This window comes from Pelodiscus sinensis, chromosome Z (genome assembly GCF_052426305.1).
Source record: "Pelodiscus sinensis isolate ZL-2025 chromosome Z, ASM5242630v1, whole genome shotgun sequence".
In the NCBI taxonomy this organism is placed as follows: Eukaryota; Metazoa; Chordata; order Testudines; family Trionychidae; genus Pelodiscus; species Pelodiscus sinensis.
Genome location: NC_143085.1, coordinates 12,414,210 through 12,441,388, shown reverse-complemented (window position 1 = coordinate 12,441,388; position 27,179 = coordinate 12,414,210). Strand labels below are relative to the sequence as shown.

Genomic DNA, 27,179 nt, shown 5'->3' with positions numbered 1-27,179 from the left:
GGACAGCGTGACGGCCCCTCCTGGGGTCACCGACATGGAGGGCTCCTGAGTCACCACAGGCTGTGACCTGACCCCTGAAAGCAACGGAACAAACAAACTCAGCACAAGGACTCCGGCTCCTCACACACAAACCTCCTCACCTGCAGGTGGCCTCCATGTTGTGTCAGTGCAGCCAACAACCCCTCACCTGAGCAGTAAGTGAGCAGGGCGAGGAGCAGGGGGGCCCGGGCCATGATGGATCCAGACGAGCTCGGCTTCCTGAGGCAAGTGGGTCTGTGCTGGGACCCTCCAATTCTCTCTTAAACCCCCAGCGCTGGGGAATGGCCCCTTCATGCAAATCTGCTCGCTGATCACTGGCTTCTGCTGTAGAGTTTTCTGCAGACCTGGGGTTGCCTTTCGCATTCTCTGCCTCCCCACCCCTCACACCTCCTGAGCTGAGGGTATTTTTAACTCACAGTGGTTCCTGCCGGCTGTTACTGGCTGTTACGTCCCTTTGAGTCCTGTGCTCTTTTCAGCCTTTTGTGTTTTGGGCTCATATTTTGTACTCCACAAACCAGATGGAGCTAACAAAGCCCAGATGAAGTGACTGGCAGAGTTGAGAGCTTTTGTTGATTTGCTTAGGTGTGTATTATTATGCCTATAGTAAGACAGGTTTGTATTGTTTCTATAAGTTGCCATATAGGTGGATTCCTTTTTCCCCAGCACTTGAACAATAGTGAGCAGTGACTGTAATTTTCCAGGCTGGGGGAAGAGAACTTTTATTTGTTACAACGGAGGAGTGAAAAATCCTGGAATGCTTTGGTTTACTCTGAATTCAGTGTTGCAAGCTGACATCTACGTGGTACAACCTACAAGAACTAGCAGCTGAAGTTCAGTGCCTCCCACTAGTTCGAATTAAGGGGCTACACAGCCCTTAATTCGAACTAGTAAATTTGAACTAGGCTTAATCCTGGTAAAATGAGGTTTTCCTAGTTCGAACTAAGCGCTCCGTTAGTTCGAATTAAATTCGAACTAGCGGAGCGCTAGTGTAGCGCCTATCAAAGTTAGTTCGAACTAACGTCCGTTAGTTCGAACTAACTTTGTAGTGTAGACATACCTGAGCGGTGCTCCACCTGTTGCTCACTGGCCAGGAGAAAAGCTGTTGTCTCACTGTGGTCCAGCCACCCCAACAGGGGGTGACATTTACACCGTACAGGAGAGCCCCACACTTACGAACTATTTGGTTCCTGAAGAACTGTCGTAAGTTGAAGGCAGAAGAGCTAAGCAATACCACAGAGAGAGATATTTTATAACAGATAGAAATGGGCAGGGTTACAGCCACCATTGCAGAGCATTCCTGGGTAACTTCTGTTGTGCAGTTTCATATTAACTATGTGTGTTAAAAAAAATCTTCATTGTGCAGCAGCTACCCCAGAGCAGTTATTTATAAATCTTCAGTGTAACTCAGTGCAATGGGTTCCTTCAATGCTGCATCTCACCCCGACCCACCCAATGTGCCTGCACGAGTGACTAGAAAGGATGCAGCTGTTTGAACCGCAAAGTTTGATGCACACACAATGAAGAAAAATGTGCCTCAGATGCTTGATTTTTTTTGAAGACAAGATCCAGTGCAAATGCAGGGAGATATCGCCCTCTGGTGCCCAGCCATAACCACCTCACCCAGCTGCCAAGGAGAAGATGGGGAAAACCCAAGTACTCCAGGCCACTGGTGGGCGCAGGTGCAGTGAATGAAAGAGGCAGCTGCTCCAGGGCCTGGCAATTTAAATTCACCCAGGCCTAGTAGTGGCAGCTGAAGGCCCAGAGGGTGTGGGCCAGGCAGCTGTGAATTCGAGCTGTGGGAGCTAACTCCCCGGCCTGCCCCTTCTGTCTGGGGCCTCCAGTCTTCCAGGGGTTTGGAACCAGTCTCCTGCCTTATCCAGGGACCCAGCAATTTGATCAGCAGCCCTGCAAGTCCCTCCCATTTGCTGATTTTTTCTTTCTATCTCTGCAGTATTAGGGGGCATTGTAATTCCCAGCCACCGACAGGCCTGTTTGTGCTAAGAATATTGCTGTCAGTTAATGTGTCCCTCCGCCTCCCCACCTGTGCTATGTCCCATGCACAGATTGCCACGACTGGGGAACAGCCTGTGAAGTGTCAGCATGGCTGGTGGGTGCTAGAGCAATGGAAGGCTTTGTCTACACCAACGGACCCAGTGTTCCGAGCTAATGTCCTGCCAGGTGGGAAGGCTGGAGTTGCAGAGCTGCCCGGTTGGGAGAGAAGACTGGGGCTGCCGTGCAGCTTCCCTGTCTGCTCTGGGGGGTGCAACGTGACAGCTTTGCTCTGCTGTTCTGTTGCTTGGAGAGGTGCCAGGACCACGTGGCGACCTGGTTGCTCCATCTGCTCCAGAGGCTGGAGTGAGACTGGTGCTGCCCAGCTGCTCCATAAGGGAATAGGTGCCGAGGCTTCTGGCACTGGAGGGCGGGAGTTGGGTCTGCCTTGTTCTGCGGGTGGCGGGAACTGCTAGCCTAGGGCAGGAACCAGTGACCAGGTGGGCATGGAAGAGGCAGGCTCTTTGGCGGAGGTGCTGGGGTTCTGCTTCCCAACCAGCTTTTTACCCACTACCCTACTTGTCAGATCCGTGTATAGCAGGATCGTGCAGTGACAGTGGTGGGGTCTTTACTTCTCAGTTGCTTCAGTTTTACTTCTCTGTCTGAAGTAACTTGATCATTTTGCAGGCTCGGTCTTTCCTAATGAGGCAGACTCTCAGGCCCAGCGTCTGTACTGGCTTATGTGAGGGAATTGCCTGGGCTCCAGAACCTACCACCCACATGTTGGTGCTCTGAATCTCTGGGTTTGCTCTGCAGAGTGAGCTATAATTTAAAGCCATACTGGGTCAGACCAAATGTCCATCCAGCCCAATGTCCTGTCTGCCTAAAGTGGCCAAGGCCAGGTGCCCCATAGGAAATGAACAGAACAGGCAATTAACAACTGATCCGTGTCACCCATTTCCGGCCCTCCTGAGGGGGGCTGCCTGGCATCTCTAGCGGGTAGAGGAAGAGATGGGCCCTGGAGTGCAGAGAGTGGAGAGGTTGATACGTGAAGCTTTTTTCATGCTATTGCCAACTGGAAATTTCTTTCTGGATAAACACTCAGGAAAGGGCCAGAGAGGCCACTTTCTCCCAGCTGTTGGCATACCCCACTGTCCAGAGAACCCCCAAGTGGCTCCTTCCTCCCTGCCAGAGGCTCCTCTGTGTGGGTGGGAGTGGGTGGTGCTTGGGCCTTCTATGGGCAGAGGGGAGTGACTTGTGGCTTCAAACAAGAAGCAGGTCGGGAGGCCCATCGATTGTTCTCTCCTGGAGCCTGGAATTTCTGACAACTACAGCAGCTGATGGCACCATTCCTTTTGCTCCAGAGCCCCTTTCTTCCTGGTGGAGCTGCGTTCCTTTGAGCTCTTGGCCTACCCCTGATACCACAGCAGAGCAGCCTGTCCCTCTCTCAGATGGGGTTTGACAGAGAGACAGAGGAAGGAGCCCCTGCCAGAAGCAATCCTTGTACAAAGAAGACCCAGTCTCCCAACTGTCAGAGGTTGCCTGGCCATCCCAGAGAGCATCCACTGTCCACGGTGAACCCGGGCCTGACATAGACAGAGATTCCTGCACAGCTAAAGCCCCTGTCTGTGGTGGGCACAAGCTCCCTGCAGACTGATACCCTCCAGCATCCCAATTGTTCTTCCCACCTGCACTGCTGCCTCTGATACTGAGGCAGCAGCGCATAGCATGGGGACCAGACTTTAAGTTCTGTCGGAGGCAGCAGGGGGCGGGGGGAAGGCAGATGGTTCCATGAGAACCATCATGTGCAGGGACCTAGAGGAGGTGGGGCAGTGCACTGAGCTTGCCCCTCCCAGGCGGGAATACAGGGCTTTGTGCTGAACCCTGCCCAGCCTGGATAGAGCACCAGTGAGCATCAGAGAGGTGAGTGGAGTGTGCACACAGCACAGTTCCCAGAGCACCAGGGAGTATCAGACAAGCGAGGGGGTAAGGCTCGCAAGGTCAGGGGGTGATACAACCCCATGGGCTGCACAACTGCTCTCCAGGAAAACCTACATTATCTTCTATAGCAGGTGATCTGTGGGCAGGGCCAAGATGGTGCTTTGGGAAAGCAAAGCCCTCCCCTCCCTAAGCCACAAGACGCCTCTGGGCAGGACCAAACTGTACAGCTAGTGCAGACCCCAGGCTGGAGGAAATGGTGGGTGTAAGAGACAAGAGGTTTTTGTCTCACTTCCCCCTCTGCCTGGATCACTGTGTGAGCACTACCAGCCCATACCATACAGTAATAGTCAGCCTCGTCGTCTGCCTGCACACCGGTGATGGTCAGGGCAGCCTTGTTACCGGATATGGCCCCAGAGAACCGGGCAGGGATCCCAGAGGGTCTGTTATTGGTGTCATATATAAGTGTCCGAGGAGCTGAACCAGGTTTCTGTTGAAACCAATGTGGATAGTTGCTGCTGGTGATGGCTCCAGTGCTCAGGCTGCAGGACAGCGTGACGGACCCTCCTGGGGTCACTGACATGGAGGGCTCCTGAGTCACCACAGGCTGTGACCTGACCCCTGAAAGCAACGGAACAAACAAACTCAGCACAAGGACTCCGGCTCCTCACACACAAACCTCCTCACCTGAAGGTGGTCTCCATGTTGTGTCAGTGCAGCCAACAAACCCTCACCTGAGCAGTAAGTGAGCAGGGCGAGGAGCAGGGGGGCCCAGGCCATGATGGGAAGTCAGACAAGTTTGGCTTCCTGAGGCAAGTGGGTCTGTGCTGGGGACCCTCCAATTCTCTTTTAAGCCGCCGGTGCTGGAGTGCAGCCCTTTCATGCAAATCTGCTCGCTGCTCATTAGCTGCAGTTGTTTTGAAAGTCTGAATCTTGACTTTTGGCAGGTTCAGAGAGAGTCCAACATCAGATAGAGCCTCTAATTTAGGGTATTTATAAAATAATATGTTTTTAAAATGTAACTTCCATCAAAATTGAACAATTTCAAATTAAAATAAGGTTTTAGTTATTTATTATAAGGGAACTTATTTCAATCTATTCCTTGAGCAGTATTTATCACAACCTGATGGCGCTATCACACAGACTGACACATTTTCTCTAACTGCCTGTGAAAGGAGCTAGATCTTGGAATCTGCTTATTTTTAGTTACAGGATAGCATATTTTCACAAGCTGCTTATGTAGCAAAATGTATCTGGTTACTGCTTAATCTCTCTGATCAAATAATTTCTTAGTGGGAGCTTCTGCCTGCAAACTATCTTCAGGGGAGCAAATGTAAATATCACATGGTACCAAGCACTCAGCAACCACTATTGTCTAGATTATCACAAGGGATTGAGTGGGAGAACTGTAGAGCTAAAGCAGAACTCCCTATATCTGGAGTTTAAGGACTATGTGACAGATTTTTCAAGGTGTCAAGCTACATCTTTAGAGATCTAGTCTGAACTCCTGTGCCGGGTGGCTACTCTCTGTTCTTCATAGATTGCTATTGTTATCCACAGTGAGGCTATGTTTAGACTGCAGACTTCTTTCAGAAGAAGCTTTTGCGAAAGATATCATCCACACAGAAAAAGCGCATCAAAAAAGCGATTTGCTTTTTTGAAAGATAGTGTCCACAGTAATTGGACTTAATCTAGCATTTAAGATGTGGTTACTATAGACAGAGAGGACATCAGGGCACATGTACTTTTTCTTGGAGGCCTCTTCTTTCGAAAAAAAAAACCCTTCTTCCCTATCTACACATGCCTTTTTCTGAAGGAACTCTTTGGCTATATCTACACTGGCATGATTTTCCGAAAATGCTTTTAACGGAAAAGTTTTCCGTTAAAATCATTTTTGGAAAAACACGTCTAGATTGCCAGGATGCTTTTCCGCACAAGCACTTTTTGCGGAAAAGCGTCTGTGGCCAATCTAGACGCGGTTTTCCACAAAAAAGCCCCGATCGCCTTTTTCGCGATCGGGGCTTTTTTGAGGAAAACAGTACAGTGCCGTTTACACTGGCCCTCTTGCGCAAATGATTTGTGCAAGAGGGCTTTTGCCCAAATGGGAGCAGCACAGTATTTCCGCAAGAATACTGATGATCTTACATGAGATAGTCAGTGTTCTTGCAGAAATTCAAATGGCCAGTGTAGACACCTGACAAGCTTTTCCGCAAAATCAGATGATTTTGCGGAAAAACTTGCCAGTCTAGACACAGCCTTTCGGAAAAATGATTCTGCCTCCTAGTAAGAGGTTTACTGCTGTTGGAAAAACCCCTGCATTCTTTCAACTTTCTGTTGAAAGAATGAAATTGCACTGTGGACATAAGTGTAGTTTTTCTGGAAAAATGGCAGTTTTTCTGGAAAAATCTGAAGTGTAGACATACTCTCAGTCTGAATTGGGGAGTTTAAGGAGAGATTTATTACAGCTCCCAACTGACTGTAACTCACGTTTAGCCTTATGAATGTGGCTGCCCTCAGACTTCCTTTGTGTGCTAATATTTTACAGCCAGGCACGTCTAGTGTCCACACAGGTCCACGCTGGAAGGTGTGGTGCCCAGGAGGGTTCTTTCTATCAAGTGGTTCTTAGTAAGGGTTCGATCTGCATTAACACCATCACTCACAGGCCTACACTTTAGAAATGGAGCCTGGATCATGTTATTTCAAAAAGTGGGCTGTGCCTGTGAAAGCTCATGATGTCCTCTACATATTTTGTTAGTCTTTTAAGTGCTACTAGGCTCTTTGTTGCTTTTTAAGTTTATTTTTGCTTCATGTGTGAAAGGTGCCTCTCAGCCCAACAAAGTATGCACTGTGCTCCCACCCTTAAAAGGGGCTTTTCCTTCAGGTATCTACAGCCATCTGAACTCCATCTTGTATGGTTCATCCCTCAGCACGTAGTCGCTCTAAATTGATTGTGTGTCAAGTTAACCCAGTGCTGCCTTCTTTGATCATTCAGCTCACCCCTTCCTAAGCTGCAGAATCTTCTCACACCCTGATGAAACAGTTGTTCCCAGACTAGTCTGGGTTCCTGTGTGTACAAATCCAGTTGTTACACTGAGAGATGGTTCATAAACCTATAACGTCAGTCACTACAACGGTGTTCTGCCAACCCTCAGTCTCATTTCTTCCCTAGCACATCTGTCTGTAGTAAGGGTATGAATAGATGTAGCTCTTTCAGCATCCCAGCCTGAGGCATATCTGATCTCAAGGGGACGATAGTGACTCCTTTTCAAACTATATGATGGTAGAGGAAATAGAAATAGGAAAGCCCCTTCTCTCAGAAGCCACAGATCCATCTATTTTTCAGGCTCTATTCTCTGTAGAATATCTAAATTAATGTAGACACAAACTGTAGGTTAGAAATAAAGAGGGGGGAGCAGGTAAAGCATAAATAGGAGAAGTGCATTAAGGGCACTAGTACAACATTGGAATAAAAGGGGGGGGCAATAAACACAAACATTACGGTGATTCCCAGAGCATGAAGCTCAGTTCCCAACCAAATAGAACTTTCCCATGGCTCCATAGAACAATAACTAGTACCCTAAATCCCTAAATGAAAACCTATTTCCTACTTAAGTTCCAGCCACTGGTGAAAATGTGGCAACAAGGCCTATGACCTACATCTCTCCAGCTGATTTGTAAACTTTGAGAAGGAACCTCAGAGGACTCCAGTGAATGATGTTTGTCTTTGCCAGCAGAGAAGCCCTCGAGAAAGATGGTCACTTGTTTCAGGATTCACTACAGGGAGGCTGGTTCTCTGTAAGTTAATGTTATAGGTTCTCTAGGCAGGCTTTTTCTCTCCTTGGTCTCGTCTCGGCCCTGCAGACATCCTGTCAGGATCGGCCCAGACAGCTCGGAGGCCTGTACTATATAAACCCTGTCTTTCAGATGACCAGTAGCATGCAGGCTCTGAGGGACGCTTGTAGCATTCTTAGCAGGAAAAGCCCTGAGAGAATGGATATTGGCTGCTAGCTTTGGCAGGAAAAAGTAGTTCCATCCTGCAAGAGAGAATGTGGAGTCAGTGCCCTGGCTGTTTACAGGCAAATTGACAACATGGAATCCATGGGAACCTACATTGTTCACTGACTCCATATTGGATTGATAGTGATTTAGATAGAACAGTTCACATATTATTAATTATACAATTGATTAAAACAGTGGTCCCCAACCTTTTGAGGTTGTCGGGTGCCAGGGGGCACCATTTTGGGGACCACGGGATTAAACCATAACACAGCATTCAACATGTATTAAACCTTTACACCTGACTCACACACGGTTGACAGTACATGGCTATTGAACAGTTACTGTATTTCATTCCCAACAGTAGACAAGTGTAAGGAGATAGCCCCCTCTTGTGCACTGTGTCACATTTCCACCTAAGGTACAATGCACGCTATAGCTTCTTCTCCAATCTCAGGGCAGTTTGCCATCTGTGAGTGTAGCTGTGTGTTACTGTGTCCCTCTCACTTAGCTCCTGGCTAAAACACATCCAGCTGCAGTTACACTAACTAGCAGCTACTCAGCAGGGAACCCCAGAGCTGTATGATCCATTCCTGGTCAAATCTAGCTAGTATATGAGATTAGTATGTGCTCCTCTTCACCCTGACTGTGAAGAGAAAAATCCAAAATTGTGGTAACCAAGCAGAGTTTTCCCCCCAGCACTCCAGTCACAGCTCATTGGTTTAGATTAAAACAAAAGCTAGTTAAATGACTAAGAAGGGTAGATTGTAAGTGATTAGAAGGGATGGCAAAAGGACTAAAAAGATTATCTAGCTCATAAAGCAAAAACGCAATATAAGTTTGCAATATGAAATAGTTTGGATGCAAATTAGCAGATTCTCACCCTGAGATATGGTACAAGCCAGCTGCAGATCCTTTAAGGAATAATCTGCACAACAAATGCCTTTTTGTTTGGAATCCCTGGATGTCCTATACACAGGTTAGAAATCTCTTTAAGCTGGGTCCTCCACTTCCCAAAGGTCTGTCTTCGTTACTTGGGTGTTTCCACAACATAAGGACATTAGAATGGCCATACTGGGTCAAACCAAAGGTCTGTCTATCCCAGTATCCTGTCTGCCAACAGTGGCCAATACCAGATGCCCCAGAGCAAAAGAACACAACAGGTAGTCTTCACATGATCACTCTCCTGTTACACATTACCAGACCAACAGGGGTTAGGGACACCATTCCTCCCCATCTTGGCTATTAGCCATTGATGGACCTAGCCTCCATGAATCTATCTAGCCCTTTCTTGAGCCTTGATAAAGTTCTAGACTTCACTGCATCCTCTGGCAAGGAGTTCCAAAGATGACTGAACTGAGTGAATTTGTCTTGTGAGAGGAATGAAGGATCCCAGATGATGTCACTCTCTAACTCATATGGCTTTAAAGCATAGCAAGAATCCTTTGTTTCAAAGTGGATTACCAGAATAATACGTAGAAAAACAGTGAACTCCCCAGATGGTATCCTGCATCACGAGGTCAGGCCACATGGACTTTTAGAGTCAGACCAGCCATTACTTACAAGGCTATCTGGGGAGTTCTCAGGAATTCTTTACAGGTGGGATATAATCTTGCCATGTTCAGCAAATCATACCGTTTTCAATGACACCTCACATGATTTACCCTACCTTATAATACACTGCAATTATCCTTTAATCCTACTAAGAAGAATATAGGGTCACAGTATAGCTTCTCATGGGAGGGGAAAAACTTTTATTTGTTATGGTTCAGTTTGCTCAGAGTTCAGTGCTGCAGGCTGCCTTCTGGGAGAACAGTGGTCTATGTCAGACCTGTTCTTAAGAACACCCACATGGTACAACCTACAAGAACAAGCAGTTAAGTTTGGTGCCTGCCTATGAGCTGTGATCCACTTGTCGTCCACTTATTGGCCAGGAGTAAAGCTCACACAGTCCTCCAGCCACCCCAGCAGCAGGTGACACTTACACCCTATTTACCATTTGAGGACGACCAGCACCTGCTCTTCAGCAGTGAGACTTTCCTGGGCTAGCTCTGGATAACAGGGGAGTTCAGTTCTCTCAGCCATTTAACTAACCCCAGTAGTGATGCTACTTGGAGTCACAAGATGGGCTCCGCTCAGTTAGTGGTGCAGCTTCTGTTGTACCAACATACTGACAGATTGCAGCACAGCGTAGTTGTTTTGTAGAGGCTGATGATATACCAGAAAAATCTGTTCACTTATTAGTCTCTGTAGAACAAGGCTGAAGAACTAAGCAATAGTTCAGAGATAAATATTTTCTAATGGATAGAAATGGGCAAGGCTTACGTCTCCCACCCCTGCAGGGCAGCCACCGCTGCAAAGCATTCCTGGGTAACCTTCTGTTGTGCAGTTTCACATTAACAGTTAAAAAAATCTTCATCGTGCAGCAGCTACCCCAGAGCAGTTATTTATAAATCTACAGTGTAACTCAGTGCAGTGGGTTCCTTTAATGCTCCATCTCACCCCAACCCAGCCAATGTGCCTGCACAAGGCACTGGAAAGGATGCAGCTGTTTGAACCCCACAGTCTGGTGCACACACAGGTGAAGATAAATGTGCCTCAGATGCTTGATTCCTTGGCAGACAGGTCCCTACGCAAATGCAGGGAGATATCGCCCTCTGGTGCCCAGTCATAACCACCTCACCCAGCTGTCAAAGAGAAGATGGGGGAAAACCCCAGTATTCCAGGCCACTGATGGGCACAGGAACGTGGAAAGAAAGAGGCAGCTATTCCAGGGCCTGGAAATGAAATTCACCCAGGGCTTGTGGTGGCAGCTGAAGGCCGAGAGGGTATGGACCAGGTATTTCTGAAGTCAGGCTGGGGAGCTAGCCCCTTCTGTCTGGGGCCTCACATTTTACAGAAGACTGGGGCTGCAGTCCTGCTGCCTGGCTGCTCTGCAGGCTGGGCTGGACCTGAATGGCTTCCTGGCTGCTCTGGAGGTTGGAATGGTGCTGGGTTTGCTCAGTTGCTCTAGTGCTTCGAGAGGAGCCAAGACCACATAGCTGCCCTGTTGCTCCATCTGCTCCAGATGGTGGAGTGAGGCTGGGGCTGCCCAGCTGCTCCAAAGGGGAATGGGTGCCAAGACCTCTGAGTTCGGAGGGTGGGATTTGGGGCTGCTTTTTTCTTCAGGTGGGAGAAACTAGCTTTGGGCAGGGACCCATGGTCAGGTGGGCATGGAAGGGGCAGACTCTTTGGCAGAGGTGCTGGGGTTCTGCTCCCCAAGCCAGCTTTTAACCCACTCTGAATCTATAGATTTGCACTGTAGAGCTGGCATTTAAGGGACAGAGTCCTGCTCTCCTGCATCACATGCTTAGGAACGAGCCAATGGAGAGTTTTCTTTCGGGTTGCCACTGGTACCACAGGGTGGCTCTATAAAGAGTCTAATCCTGGCTCCAAGAGCAGTGAATGGCAAAACACCCATTGCGTCAAGGGCCCAAGGTTTTGCCTGCAATGACCAAAGGCTGATAATCCAGCGTAGTGCTCCTTACTGATGCCTGCAATGTGCCAAGTGAAACCCCAACACATCAGCATGGAGGAGCATCCCGCCCAGACACTTCTGGACTGGAGTCTGGCACCGTGTGGGCTGCTGGAACACCAGGGTTTTGTCTCAGTTCTCCATGTGTCTGCATCTCTCTGCAGCACTGCCACGCCCTGTGCCACAGGAATAACCGGTCTCATCCTCTACCTGGGCATTGGGCCTTGTGGTTCCAAACAAGGAAGCAGATCGAGAGGCCCATCGATGTGTCAATGCAGCCAACAACCCCTCACCTGAGCAGTAAGTGAGCAGGGCGAGGAGCAGGGGGGCCCAGGCCATGATGGATCCAGACAAGCTCAGCTTCCTGAGTTAAATGGGTCTGTGCCAGGGACTCTCCAATTCTCTTATAAGCCTCCAGTGCTGGAGTGCGACCCTTTCATGCAAATATGCTCCCTGCTCATTGGCTGCAGTCATTTTGAAATTCTGAATTTTAACTTTTGTCAGGTACAGAGAGAGTCTGACATCAGATAGAGCCTCAAATTTAGAATATCTGTAAAATAATACTTTTAAAAATGTAACTTCTATAGGATTTGCACAATTTCAAATTGAAATAAGTTCATAATAAGCTTATATTTACTATGCGGGAACTTATTTTAACCTATTCACTGAACAATATTTAACACCAGCTGAGGATGCTATCACACAGACTGACAAATTTTCTCTAAGGGCCTGGTCAGCGAGCTAGATCTTGGGAAACGGTTTATTTTTTGTTACAGGGTAGCATATTTTCACAAGCTGCTTATGTAGCAAAATTTTCTGGTTACAGCTTAGTCCTTCTGATCAAATAATTTCTTAGCTAGAGCTTCTGCCTACAGACTATTTGCAGGAGAGCAAATGTAAATATCACATGGTACCAAGCACACTGCAGTCACTGTTTTCTAGATTATCACAAGGGATTAAATGAGAGAACTATAGAACCAAAATAGAACGCCCTATATCTGGAATTTAAGGATTCTGGGACAGATTTTCAAGTTGTCAAGCTACATCTTTAATCTGAAATCCTGTGCCTGGTGACTACTCTCTATTCTTCACAGACAGGGAAGTGTGATCCACACTGAATGATGGGTAAAAGCTGCAACTCCTCCTTGTGGTCTCATGTTACAGGTGACCCCAGCACTTACGATCTAATTGGTTCCTTCAGAACTGTTGTAAATCAAGCCTTTATAAGTCGAATGCTTATTTCCCATACTTGCAATGTTATAAATGGTGGTTCTGTTCCTGGGAACCCATTTCATACCCTGAAAATACCAAAATTTACTACAGAAATGGTGGAAAACTCATCTAAATACTTCAAATAATGCACAAAAATAACTAAACAGTGAAGACTGATGTGGTGGAGATGCACACAGTTCAAGCAGCAGCTGCAGACTGGCAAGACTGACCTTGTGCGTTTCCTGTTTTGGGATGACGTATGCAGTCTGCGTTATACATCGTAGTAAATTCAAGCTACAGACTTAAGTTGGGGGATTTTAGGAGCTATCTTGCATGAAAAAAATGGTCGTAAATGCGGGGTGTCAGAAGTCGGGTGGTCGCAAGTCAGGGGTCACCTGTATTTGCACTTCTACCTACTCCCCCGTCCATCTTCCCCTCCCATTCAGAAAGAATCATTCATTTACAGTCAAACGCACTGAACCACACCCAGTGGGCGGGTGGAAGAGGATATAATGGGCATGTAGGAACATCTAGCCGTACTCTGCTCTGAATCAGGCCATTAGTCTGCAGATGGCCACTGGCGGGCTGTGAGAGGAAGCATCAGTGTATCATTTGGGCAGCACGTCTGTTGTGCTCACCGGTATTGCCTCATTGCTTCCCTCTGCTCTCCCACAGGCTGCTCTGTCTCACCTGTTGTCTCTTTTCTTTTCTTAGATTGGAAGCCCCATCGTGGGGCTGGTCTTTGTGTTCTGTGCTTGTACAGAGCCAAACCTACCAGGGCCTGAGCCATGACCTGGGCTCCCATGGCCACAGTAACACACATGAGTGATAATCACAGTGATGCAGCCACCTCTGAAGGACACTCCTGGGCAACAGTTTGCTTGGTTATCCAGCGTGATTGACTGTCAGTTAATTGAAATGATATTTTAAAAACACTTTGTAAATAAATACCCAGCAATTAGCTTGAGAAGTGACTCATAAATCTGCAGACTAAATCAGTATGTTGGCTGCCTTCAACCTCCTGTCTCTCCTCTCCCTGACACTCAGTCTGAATGGGAGATCTGAGAGGATGCAGCTGTTCGAATACTAGGTTGTATGCACGAGCAGTCTCTTGAAGACAAACATGGGTTAAACCGTTACTTTATTCCAGTAGAAGCAATTCACAAGTGCAGGGAAACCTCACCCTCTGATGCTGATTCAGAATTAAATCATGCCACACATCTGCAAGAGTGAATGGGAAAAATGTACACACATCTGAAATCACGTTTTATTCTCTCCTGTCTCTGGAGTTTAAGGAGAGATTTATTACAACTCCAAACGGTCTGTAACCCAGGTTTAGTCTTATGAATATGGTTGCTCAGTGGGTCTGAATGAGCATTCGATCTGCATTAACACCATCATTCATAGGCTTGCGCTTTATGAATATAACCTCTATCATGTTATTTCAAAAGGCACTTACTTAACCGTGTTTGCTTCAATCACGAAAGGTTCCTCTTAACCTCACATTCCATGTGCTGAGCTCTCACTCTTAAAAGGGCATTTTCCTTCGTGTATCTAAAGCCATCTGAACTCCATCCTGTATGGTTCATGCCCCAGCACTTAGTCGCTCCATATTGATTGTGGGTTAAGTTAACCCAGTGCTGCCTTCTTTGATCATTCAGCTCACGCTTTCCTAAACTGCAGAATCTTCTCACGCTCTGATGGAATGGTTGTTCCCAGACCTGTCCTGGTTCACGTGTGTGTACAAATCCAGCTGTTACTCTGAGAAGAAGTTTATAAACCTACAGCGTCAATCACTACAACTGTGTTCTGCCAACCCTCTGTCTCATCCTTTTCCTAGATCATCTCTCTGTAGTAGGGGTTTGAGCATCCCAGCCTTTTGAACATCTGACCTCAAGGGGAGGACAGTGACTCCATTCCAGACTATATGATGTAGTAGAAATAGCAATAGGAAAGCCCCTTCTCTCAGAAGGAAAAGATCCACTGATTTTTCATGCTCTATTCCCTGTGGAATATCCAAACTAATGTAGGTACAGATTGTAGATTAGAAATAAAGAGGGGAGAATAGGTAAAGTATAATTAGGAGAGGTGCATTAAGGGATAAAATACTAGTACAAAGTGAGAATAAACACAAATATTACAGTGATTCCCAAAGCATGAGTGTGATGGGGCACACAGACACTGCACTCAGGATGGGGGCAGGCACATGCTCTGGGGCAAGCTGGCCCTGTTCCCCCCCCCCCCCCTCCCCGGGGCTGCTGCACATGCTCCCGCCGCACCGGCAGATTTAAACGCCAGGTGGGGCAGAAGTTGGGGAGGAAGGAAGGAGCAGAGCTCCGCCAGCGCCAGCGAAAGAGATGCTAATGTCAGCTTCCAGGCTGCCCCTCCCCTGACCCCAGATGCCAGAGCTTGAGTCGGCTGCCAGCCTGCTGTCTCAGGCTGGAAAAGAGGAGACTAAGGGAGGCTATGATAGAAGTATATACAATTATGAGTGGTGTGGAGAAAGTGAATGAGGAAAAGTTATTTACTTGTTCCCATGATATAAGAACTAGGGGCCACCAAATGAAACTAATGGGTAGCAGGTTTAAAACAAATAAAAGGAAGTTGTTCTTCACACATCTCATAGTCAATCTGTGGAACTCCTTGCCTGAGGAGGTTGTGAAGGCTAGGACTATAACAGGGTTTAAAAGAGAACTAGATAAATTCATGGAGGTTAAGTCCATAAATGGCAATTAGCCAGTATGGGTAAGGAATGGTGTCCCTAGCTTCTGCTTGTCAGAGGATGGAGATGGATGGCAGGAGAGAGATCGCTTGATCATTGCCTGTTCAATTCACTCCCTCTGGGACACCTGGCATTGGTCACTGTCAGCAGACAGGATACTGGGCTGGATGGACCTTTGGTCTGACCCAGTGTGGCCATTCTTATGTTCTTATCTTCTCCCTGACTGTCCCTACCGGGACTCAGAGTTGTCCCAGCAGCCAAGCATGGTTCCTGACTTGAGCCAGAAACTTAAAGACACCCCACTGGGCTGGGAGACTTTCCCAATCATGAACACTTCCAGGATTTGGGACTGGGGATTGCCCTGGTCAGAATCTGCAGCCCTCACCGAGGGGTTACTCCTCCCGGACCGAGTACTGGGCCCAGAGACAGCAGAGGACCTGTCCCTGAAGCCAGAGTCAACAACTGTGATGGCGACTGCAACCTCTTTGGGGTGGGACACCTAACTCTCCCTGAGCTGGATCTGGCAGCCACGGGATGAACCTCAGCCTCAGTGGGTGCCATGCCCTCAGCCCCCAAGCCTGCAAAGGAGGAACTGGCTTCAGGACAATGAAGGGTAGGCTGCTGGTGTCGGCAGGATGTGGCCTGGTATGGGAGGATTATCCCAAGAAGTTAGTAGGTTTCGGTGTCCTCCCCCACCAGCCAGGTATTGGAGGAGCTCCCTACACTTAAGGCCCCGGAGCAGAACCTGATGGAGTGGGTGGGCCCAGGTCCCCCTACCTTCCACTGGGGGCCAAAATGCACTGGGGGCATGCGTACCCTGCCTGGAGGGCTGTATTGACGTGACTTGCAAATGGACCCCTCTTTCGTTCAAGGGCCAGATTTTGGGACCCTAGTCATAAGACCATATATCTCTACCTTGTTTGTTACACAGAACTAAAACACAAAACTTGGGGTTGTAGATCTGGTACCACCTCCCCAGAGTGGGAAAGAGAAGCTGAAGAACACGGAACAACCATAGGCATCCAAGGAAGGGGCAGCCACCTGAAGGAGTAGGTGATCTAGGGGTTATAGTGGACCACAAGTTGAATATGAGTCAGCAGTGTGATGCTGCTGCAAAGAAAGCAAACGTGATTCTGGGCTGCATTAACAGGTGTATAGGTTGGACATTAGGAAAAAGTTCCTAACTGTCAGGGTGGTCAAACACTGCAATAAATTGCCCAGGGAGGTTGTGGAATCTCCATCTGTGGAGATAGCTAAGAGTAGGTTAGATAAATGTCTATTAGGGATGGTCTAGACAGTATTTGGTCCTGCCACGAGGGCAGGGGACTGGACTTGATGACCTCTCAGGGTCCCTTCCAGTCCTAGTATTCTATGATTCTATGACTCTTGCCATTCCCATTGGCGAGGCCCTCCCACTGCAGGGCTAGAGTAAAGTTAGGAGGGCCTCCGCAAGGCTGGGGATGCAGAGATTTGGACCTCACCAGAGAACCCCCTGGCATGTGGTGGAGAATGAGGGCAACAATCCACCCCTGATCTCAGGGTCTGGGGATAGGAATTGAGGCAGGTGTACTCAAATAGAGCGAGGGAGTGCAAGCATTATGGAACCTGCAAAGCTAGTGGAGTGGTTGGCCAAAAATCAATGCCACCAGCAGAAGCAGCAGACCCAGGTGATACAACAGCTGGCAGCACAACAGCAGGAACAGCAGCGCCAGCGCATTCAAGAACAAGCAAGACTGATGGCTCCAGCAATGAGCTGCAGTGAGTCAACCGGGGACAGGCCTAGGAGCCTCAACACAACTCACCATTCGCCTGACCAAAATGGGACCAGGGGACAAACCCAAGGCCTTTTTGGTGATATTTGAGAAGGTGGCCACCTCAGCCTGATAGCCTGACAATCATTGGGCCACCCTCTTGGCCCCCTATTTAACAGGACCCACACAACTAGCTTATAGGAGTTTAGCCAGCCGTGGCGCCTTGAACTATCACAAAGTAAAGGAGGCTATCCTGGACCCAACAGGCATTACTCCTGAGACTTATCGACAGTGGTTCCACCACAAATGCTATCTCCCGGGGGTAGCCCAAAGCCCCCAGGAATTGGGGTGGTGGTGGCTTGAGCCAGAGATACGGACAGGGGTTCAGGTAGCAGAGCTGATAATATTAGAACAGTTTCTCCAAATACGGCAGCATCACCCTACCGCCTTGAGTGATGCTGTAACACTGATGGAGGATTACTTGACTGCGGGGGGAGTGAAGAAAAAGGGAAAAGGGGGTAGGGAACCCCCAGTTAAGACTAATAAGGATGCTAAGACCCCACGGCCCCGAGGGTACAAGGACAGGGGAGCCACATTGCCCCTTCGGAAGGAAGAGGTGAGGAAATTGGGGCAACTCAAGACCCATTACCATGGAAGGTCAGGGTGGCTGAGACCCCCCATAAAGGAAGAAGAGGAGCGGGCCTCAAAGGTGGGCCCTACCACTCAGAACATTTGTTATGAGTCCCAGGAGGGGCACTTCCACTGTGAATGCCCCTTTTTGGATTGTATCTATAGTCAGATCCTGACTACAGGGGCTCGGGCCAGACCCCGGGACTCAGTGAAGGTGATGACCCAGGTCTCAGTAGAAAGTGCCGAGGTGGTGGCCTTGGTGGGTTCAGGGAGCAGTCAAACCCTGGTTAGGGCTGATCTGGTTCAGCATCCTGAATCGGCCGAGGAGCCAGTATACATGCAGTATATTCATGGAGATTTAAGGTCTATCTGACTGCGTGGGTAAAGATAAAGAATAGCCGCGATGAAGGAATTTATTGGGTAGCCCTGGTCCCCAAATTAGTCTATCCAGTCCTATTAGGGTGCAATTTTACCTGACCCTATGTGAGTGGAGTCAGAAAGCCCCTCCAGAGGTGTGTGGAAATCCTGCAAGGTGGTCCATTGGAGCCCAGGGACAGGCTAGAGAAAGGGAGACCGAGGTCCCGGCTAGAGGACAATGAGGACTTTTTAAGGGAACCACGCAATGGCCCCACATTGAGTCACGCCTGGGAACAGGCGACAGCAGTGGAGGAGACGGAGGAACCGGCACATACCCATCCATAGGGACACCGATTTGAGGTACACTCTGACTGGTTGTATTGGATTGATAAGGCCCCATCAGGATGGGGCAAGCTCCACCAGTTGGTAGTTCCCACTTGCTATAGAAGGAGGGTCTTAGAGTTAGCTCATGCTGACCCCTGGGCCAGCCACCTAGAATGAGAGAAAACCTTACAGCGGGTTACACAAAGGTTCTTCTGGCTGGGGTCTATCGGGAAGTATGGGATTTTTGTGATTCTTGCCCCGAGTACCAGAAAGATATTTTAAAGGGGGCACCTAATGCTTCTATGGTGGCGTTGCTGGTGGTGGGAGTGCCTTTTGAGAGGACAGGGATGGACTTGGTAGAGCCTCTGGAAAAATCAAAGATGGGATGTCAATACATCTTCGTGGTGGTAGACTACACCACCAGGTACCTGGAGGTCATGCCCTTGCATAATACTACGGTCCCCACCTTGGCAGCCGAACTTATAAAGATTTTTTCCCAAGTGGGGATCCCCTAGGAGATTTTGACGGATTAAGGGACCAACATTTCATCTAAACTAATGGATGAATTGGCCTTTTAGAGGCAGAGCAGCCATTACATACAAAGCTATCTGGGAGTTTTCAGGAATGCTCTACAGGTGCAAGATAATCAAATCATATTCGGCAAATAATACCTTTTCCAATGACTCCACATACATGATTTATCCTGCATTATAATACATTGTAATTATCTCTTAATCCTACCATAAAATTGTCACTAAGAAGAACATAGAGTCTAAGTGTCACAGAGACATCTGTCCCTTATTTAACTAGGCCATTTTGCAAGCTTGGCCTTTCCTAACGAGGCTGTTAATTTCATGACCAGCATGGGCTGCTTTTGCACCATGGTTCTTCTTCTCTGTGACATGAGTGGGCTTTGGAAAGCTAAGATTCAGCTCTTCTCAACCTGAATTTCACCTATTGCAGGCAGCACCAAACTGTGCAGCTTGTGCAGCTGGAGGAAATGGTGGGTATAAGAGACAAGAGGTTTTTGTCTCACTTCCCCCTCTGGATGGATCACTGTGATGAGCACTACCAGTCCATATAATACAGTAATAGTCAGCCTCGTCCTCTGCCTGCACACCGGTGATGGTCAGGGCAGCGTCATTACTGGATATGGCCCCAGAGAACCGGGCAGGGATCCCAGAGGGTCTGTTATTAGTTTGGTATATAAGCTGCCGAGGAGCTGAACCAGGTTTCTGCTGGAACCAACCAGGATAGTTGCTGCTGGTGATGGCTCCAGTGCTCAGGCTGCAGGACAGCGTGACGGCCCCTCCTGGGGTCACCGACATGGAGGGCTCCTGAGTCACCACAGGCTGTGACCTGACCCCTGAAAGCAACGGAACAAACAAACTCAGCACAAGGACTCCGGCTCCTCACACACAAACCTCCTCACCTGAAGGTGGTCTCCATGTTGTGTCAGTGCAGCCAACAAACCCTCACCTGAGCAGTAAGTGAGCAGGGCGAGGAGCAGGGGAGCCCAGGCCATGGTGGATCCAGATGAACTCGGCTTCCTGAGGCAAATGGGTCGGTGGCTGGGACCCTCCAATTCTCTCTTAAGCCTCCATGCTGGAGAACAGCCCTTTCATGCAAATCTTTTCCCTGCTCGTTAGATGTAAATGTTTTGAAATTCAAATCTTGACTCATATCAGGTACAGTAAGACTCACACATCACATGTAGCCTCAAATTTAGAAAGGTTTTTGAAATAACAGTTTAAAAAATGTACTTTCATAGAAATTGTATAAGTTCAAATTGAAACAGGTTTTTATTTTTATGTATTATAAGGGGTCTTCGTTTACCATTATTCTTGAACAATATTTTATACAACTTGATGATATGATCACACAATTCTCTCTAACTGCCTGTGTCTGGAGCTAGATGTTGGGGAAAATTTTCATTTTTAGTTACAGGGAAGAACATTTTATAAGCTGTGCATGTAACAGAATAAATCTGGGAACTATTTAATCTCTCTGACCAAATGATTTCTTAGTTGTGGCTGCTGCCTACAGACCATCTGCATGGGAACAAACATCAGTATTACATGGTGCCAAACATTCCGTAACCACTGTCATTTAGATTATCCCAAGGGATTGAATGGGATAACTGTAGAGCTGAAGCAGAACTCCCTATACCTGGAGCCTCAGGACTTTTTTTAAAGGTGCCAAGTTACACCTTTAGGTTTCTAAAGACCTTTAGAAATCTGTTCCTAAATCTTGTGCCTGGTGGCTATGTTCTATTCTTAGCAGAGGAAGAAGAGTAATCCACACTGAGGCTACGTCTCCCCTGTAGCACTATTTCGGGTTACATGAGGTATCTTGAAATAGCTATTCTGCCTCTTTGGAGCAAACCCATTATTACACAATATGACGGTCTCACTATTCCAATGTCTCTGTAAACCTCATTTCACAAGGAGTAAGGGATGTTTCAGACGAGCGATTTATTTCTAAACTAGTGCTGTGTAGACAGTGCCAAATTTTAAAATAAGCTATTTGGAAATTGACTTGAAATAAGCAAGCTCAAATGGAATAGGTCGAATTGCATAGCTTATTTGAGTTATGGGTGCAGTGTAGACACACCCTGCATGACGGGTAACAGCTGTAACTCCTCCTTGTCGCCTCCTGTTACTTGCTTTTCTATGAACCCCTCATCTGTCTTGCCCCTTGCAGTAAGAGAGAAACCAATTTGGATCATTCTCTTGGAGTCAGACTCACTGGACCACATCCAGTGGGCGGGTGGAAGAGGATATAATGGGCATGTAGGAACATCTAGCCGTGCTCTGCTCTGAATTGGGCCATTAGTCTGCAGATGGCCACTGCCAGGCTGTGAGAGGAAGCATCAGTGTATCATTTGGGCAGCACGTCTGTTGTGCTCACCGGTATTGCCTCATTGCTTCCCTCTGCTCTCCCACAGGCTGGTCTGTCTCACCTGTTGTCTCTTTTCTTATTCTTAGATTGGAAGCCCCATCGTGGGGCTGGTCTTTGTGTTCTGTGCTTGTACAGACTCAAGCCCACCGGGGCCTGAGCCATGACCTGGGCTCCCATTAACATCATCACTCGCAGGCTCATGCTTTCCGAATGAGGCCTGGGTCCTGTTATTTCAAGACATTGACCCACAATCACTTCATGTGTGAAAGGCTCCTCTCCTGACCTGCTGCCCTCACTCTGCCTTTGACAGGAGATCTGAACTCCACCTTGCATTGTTCATATGCCCACACTCACTGCTCTGTATCGGCCATGGCATCAAGTTAACCCAGGACTGCACAACTGCGGAAGCCCTGGGGGCCACAGTGATACTCACAGCACATGCCGAAGGCCACAATAGAAGTGTGGTTGAATATACATGCAAATAATATGCAAATATATGCAAATAGCTTTTTTCACACTGACGGGCATGAATACAAAGCCACAATGCCCCAGCACTCCTCCCTGGGGGCTAGAAATGCCGACACCCTGTATCCATCTGTTCTAGCCAGCCTGTCACTTGCGTCTTTCAATGCTCACCCCATCTGGGAGAGGCCTCACCATTGTGGAACATGTTCCCAGTGGAGACAATGTTCAAATGATCCCATCTGTGGGACGCATGTTGAGCCCCCTGTAAACCCAAACTGCACTGTGGGCCACACACAAACAGCCCACGGGCCGCGTGTTTAGTAGCCCTGAGTTAACCCCAGCTGCCTTCTTTACTTGGCTCAGTCAACAGGCTCACTCCTTCCTCAGGGGCTGATTCTTCTCTCCCTAATGGAACAATTGTATCCAGATGTGTCTGTGTTTACATGTGCATAAAAACCCAGCCGTTACACTGAGAAGTGGTTCATAAACCTACAATGTGAGTCATGACATCTGGCTTCCATCCGCCCTGCCCCACCCAGTCTGTCTGCAAGAGGGAGTTGAACCGATGTAGCTCTTTCAGCACCACAGCTTGAAACACGCACCCCTGGACAATAAATGTGTGTTAAACAGATATTGAATTTCACAACCAACAGTTGACAAGTGCAAGGAGACAGCCCCCTCTATGGAACTGAGTCAGAGCTGCATGATAAGTTACAATCCACACGACAGTTCTTTCTCCCATCCCACTGAATTCTCTCCAGTCTGCGGAACTTAAGGAAAGATTCAGTCCAGGTCCCAGCTAAATATATCCCTGGTTGCCATTTGTGAGTACAGCTGCTTGTTGCTGTATCCCTCCAGCTCAGCTCCTGGGCTAAGAGTTACATTTGGGAATTTGGCTGGGACTTGGCTATGCCTGTGACTTGTCAGATGTGTATAGAGCAGGACAGGGGGTAGTCAACTGGACTTTACTCCCGGTTGTTTTCAAAGTGAAGGGTTCCCCCAGGGTGTCACAGTGAACTGGGGTTACAACTGAGCCTCTTGACCCACCAGCCTGGGGTTCCTCTCACTCTGTATTGGAGTGACAAGGAATTACTGAGGTTCTTATGCTACATCCATCACATAGGTATCGAACACCAAGACTGGCGCCCTGGGTGTTTGGACACAGCCATGGGCCAGTGGCTTGCAGGAAGGTAGGCCCAGGAGGAGCTGTGGCCATGGAGTCACTGATGAACATCTGGAGTGGACTCAGGAAGCTGCAGGGCAGGTGGAATGGGCCAGGAGGTTTTTCAGGAAGAGCAAGGCTGTGGAGACACTTAGTAGAACCTAGGAAGGGAGGAGGGGCCTCATGGCAGATGGGAATTTGCTTCCCCCAGCCAGCTCCTGAGCACCACTGGTGCTGACTGAAAGGGCCCAAAGCACTGGCTGCTGCCTTTGCTGAGTTATTTGCAGTGGTGGCTGAGAGCTCTGAGACCTTTAATCATTGAACCCTGGGGCCGCTGCCCCTTTGACTCCCTTGCCAGTAACCCTAGGGAGGAGGGATTTTTATATCATCTCTTATCTGATCCACCCTGTACCGGGTGCAGAAACAGGGACTCACGAAGCGAACTTGAGTTCTGTTCTCTCAATTCCGGCATGTGCAGGGTGTTGTGCGGCTGGTGGGCTGACGTAGGGGAACTGTGTCAGGCAGGATATGGCTCTTTACCCTAGAAGCAGGTAGCCGGCAGCCATTGCCTCCCCCCTTGAGCCAGGCAGGGGAGGATTTGCAAACATGGAATTGCTAAGGCAGCAAAACCTGCTCTCGTGTGCAGGCCAAGGGAGAGCAAAAGGGCACTTGACCTCTTCCCAGTGGAGAGTGTGTGCAGCAGCACGCCCAGCTGCTGTCAAGGGCTAGTGGTTCGAATTCCTAAGGAGAAGCACTTTCAGGCAGGCAGCAACCAAATTGTGCAGCCAGACAAAGTCCAGTCTGCAGAAAGTGACACAGGAGGTTTTCGTCTCAGTTCCCATCTGGTTGGATCACTGTGATACCAGCTACCACTGCTACCCGTGTACACAGCACAGTAATAGTCAGCCTCGTCCTCTGCCTGCACACCGGTGATGGTCAGGGCAGCCTTGTTACTGGATATGGCCCCAGAGAACCGGGCAGGGATCCCGGAGGGTCTGCTATTGGTGTTGTATATAAGCTGCCGAGGAGCTGAGCCGGATTTCTGCTGGTACCAGGAGGGGTAGTTGCCGCTGGTGATGGCTCCAGTGCTCAGGCTGCAGGACAGCGTGACGGCCCCTCCTGGGGTCACCGACATGGAGGGCTCCTGAGTCACCACAGGCTGTGACCTGACCCCTGAAAGCAACGGTACAAACAAACTCAGCACAAGGACTCCGGCTCCTCACACACAAACCTCCTCACCTGCAGGTGGCCTCCATGTTGTGTCAGTGCAGCCAACAACCCCTCACCTGAGCAGTAAGTGAGCAGGGCGAGGAGCAGGGGGGCCCGGGCCATGGTGGATCCAAACTTCCTCGGCTTCCTGAGACAGGTCTGTGGCTGGGACCCTCCGATTGTCTCTTAAACCCCCAGCGCTGAAGACCAGCCCCTTCATGCAAATCTGCCTCCTTCTTAAAGCTGAGCCCTGCAGGTTGGCTGCGTGGAATCACTCTGTAACGTCCCACGGGACACAAGTTACAAAGGCCCCTCTGCTGCATCATTTGCTCCAAGGAAACCAACATGATCGCAGTGCACGGAGCTCCGACTGGGACACCTGCAGTCACCCATTTACCCACTCGCCACACCAGGGCTGCATTATGACTTTCATGGGCCCTAGGCACTTTTGCCTTCGTGGGCCCCCTCCTCCATAAAAAAATATTACAAATAATTTTTGATATAACTTTAAATACTTCACCATTTTATTTTTTTTCTGTTTTAGGCAAAATTTAATCGATTTTCGTGGGCCCTAAATGTTTCATTTTTTTTCTGATGTGAGAAAAAAATTAAAACATTTTCTTCGGCCCTAAAAGTTCATTTTTTTCTTCTGATTTAAAAAAAAATTAAAACATTTTTGTTGGCCCCTAAAAGAATGGTGGGCCCTAGGCACTGTTCCTACTGTGCCTAATGGATAAGTTGGCCCTGCACTACACGTGGATTATGATGGAATGTCACTGACCCCCCCAAATCCCTGGCATCCCTGCACACACCCACTGGCACTGAATGAGCAGGGAGCAATTATGGTCCCAGTCACTCTGGGGTCAGCTGTCACCTCCCTCTCTCACGTCTCTGGTGGGATGCCTTGGACTGGCTGGTTCAGACTCAAGGGCACAGGATACAGCCCAGGGGGCTCACACTGGGGGACGTAGCTGGAGCTGGGATGGAAACAGGGAAGTTGTTGGAAAAACTCCCACTGGGGCTCGTGTTCCTGCCCTGATCTCTGCTCAGATGCATCAGCAGAGGGACGGGTCAATGTCACCTCCAGAACGAAACGTGCTCGTCCCAGGGGAACGTGGAATTAAGGGTCGGGTCTTGGGGAGGACAGTGGGGGGGGGCGGGTGGAGGAAGGAGGAGGGATACTTGAGGCTGGTTTCACTCAATTATAAATGGGAGATTTCTTTGCAGATAAACCACCCCAGCTCTTGGCAGCCTTAGGCTTCTCCAGCCTTGGTGATGGACATTGCAGATGAACAGCGCCCCCTGGTGGGGATGGTCATTCCCAGCAGTTCTCCAGAGCTTCAGAACTTACTGCTTTACAAGAATTGTCTCTTACCCCAACTCTGCCTTGTAACCAGGATCTCTAGTGTCTTGGCATCTGGACTCCTGGCAATTCATAACCATCTTTGAGGAGCACTGTCCTGGTATTCAGAGGCTGACAACTGTGCTTTTGCATGGGAGGAAGGAAAATTCTGCCAGATTCCACAATGATCAGCCAGTGAAACCAAAATGGTGAGAGATGGCACCATTGCCTTCCCCCCAGAGCGCCTCCCTCCCCGGGAAAACCTGTTTCCCCCTGGACTCTGGGTGTGCAGTTAAACTGCACAGCAGAGCAGCCAAGACCAATTTTAACATGGGGTGGGAGCCCTGCTTTACTTTTTCCTGGTGGATAACACAGGGCTAAAAGTTTGCACCTTAGCCTAGACCCAACTCTCTGAGTTCCAGGAGAATGGATTTGTGCTAGTACCAGGTGGCTGTGACATAGCGGGAAAGTTAGGTAAAAAATTCCCAGGTGTCAGGGTGTTTGTGCTACCCCTGTTAGGAGCGAGGCTCTCTGATCTAAGAGATGCTCTTGAACTGTTTCTTCAGCTTTCTTACTCCCACCTCCCACAATATGTGTGATTCCAAGGGCTGGGTCAGGACTAAGGGACTGAGGCCCTGAAGGGGCCCCAGAGTCCCTTGTTCTAATTTTTGTCAAAAAAAAAAATGAGAGTCCTATATCTGTACAATTCATCCAGGTGTGAAAATGGGGACACACTAAGGGTATGTCTACACTACAAAGTTAATTTGAAATAACTGCTGTTATTTTGAATTAATTTAATAGCTTCTACACATACAAACCACTATTTAAAAAAAAATTCGAAATAGTGGAGCCCTTATTTCAAATTTGATAAACCTCATTCTATGAGGAATTACACCAAATTCGAAATAGCTAATTCGAAATAAGTGATGTGTAGACAGTTATTTCGAATTAGGGGGCCTCTAGCCCTTTCCAGGGAGCCCTGGTGGCCACTCTGGGCACAACCAGGAAAACTTGTCTGCTCTCCCCCCAACCCCGGAGCCCTTAAAGGGGCAGACTCTGGCCACAGTGCCTGTGCCAGTTGCTAGCCTGCTGGCACACAGCCTGCAGACCGTGCACCTGGCACAAGATAAGCCAGCCACCTGCTGCCATCCAGCCCTCCACTGCTCCCCAGGACCAAGCTGGCAGCTCCCAGGAGCCTGCCAGGGGCTGCAAAAGGCAAGTGCCTTCCTGGTGTAATGCGCAGATCATGGACCACATTGAGATTTGGGGGGAGGCCCACGATCTCTGCACTAGGTGCAGGAATGAAGCTGTCTACAGCCACATGGCTACCAGCCTGGCCACCAGAGGCCACATGCCCAGCCAGGAGCAGGTGCACAGCAAAATAAAAGAACTATGGCAGGCCTATCCCAGGGCCTTCCAATGAGGGGCTGACCTGGAGGTCTGCCTGCACCATGAGACCCTGGACTGCATCCTGGGGGGTCAGACGGTCTGTGCCCCCCTGGTCATCATTGACCTCGGGGCAGAGGGCCCTGCCCCTGACACAGGGGAAGAGGAGGAAGAGGAGGTCAACGGCAGCCAGGAGCCTGCAGGAAGAGTGCCCTGCACCCAGGACCCCCAAGAAGAACAGA

At 48.8% G+C, this 27,179-nt stretch overlaps 1 protein-coding gene across 1 annotated transcript; it reads right to left on the bottom strand.

Moving 5' to 3' along the window:
* Window positions 1–3,247: 3,247 nt before the first annotated feature.
* Window positions 3,248–24,332, bottom strand: LOC149520667 (uncharacterized). Its single transcript, XM_089775316.1, has 4 exons — window positions 24,287–24,332; window positions 23,880–24,173; window positions 19,443–19,880; window positions 3,248–4,587 (listed from the first exon to the last, which is right to left on the bottom strand). Exons 1-4 carry the CDS (start codon window positions 24,330–24,332, stop codon window positions 4,085–4,087), a joined length of 1,281 nt encoding a protein of 426 aa, XP_089631442.1. The 3' UTR covers window positions 3,248–4,084.
* Between the last annotated feature and the right edge of the window lie 2,847 nt (window positions 24,333–27,179).

Excerpts from the sequence above, each read along its gene's own strand:
- LOC149520667 (XM_089775316.1), bottom strand. The coding sequence starts at position 24,332 with ATGGCCCGGGCCCCCCTGCTCCTCGCCCTGCTCACTTACTGCTCAG. Across the intron at positions 19,881-23,879 it reads TTACTGTGCTGTGTACACGG|CCGGAGTCCTTGTGCTGAGT; the intron begins GTAGCAGTGGTA and ends GTGTGTGAGGAG. Across the intron at positions 4,588-19,442 it reads TGCACAAGCTGCACAGTTTG|GGGTCAGGTCACAGCCTGTG; the intron begins GTGCTGCCTGCA and ends CGTTGCTTTCAG.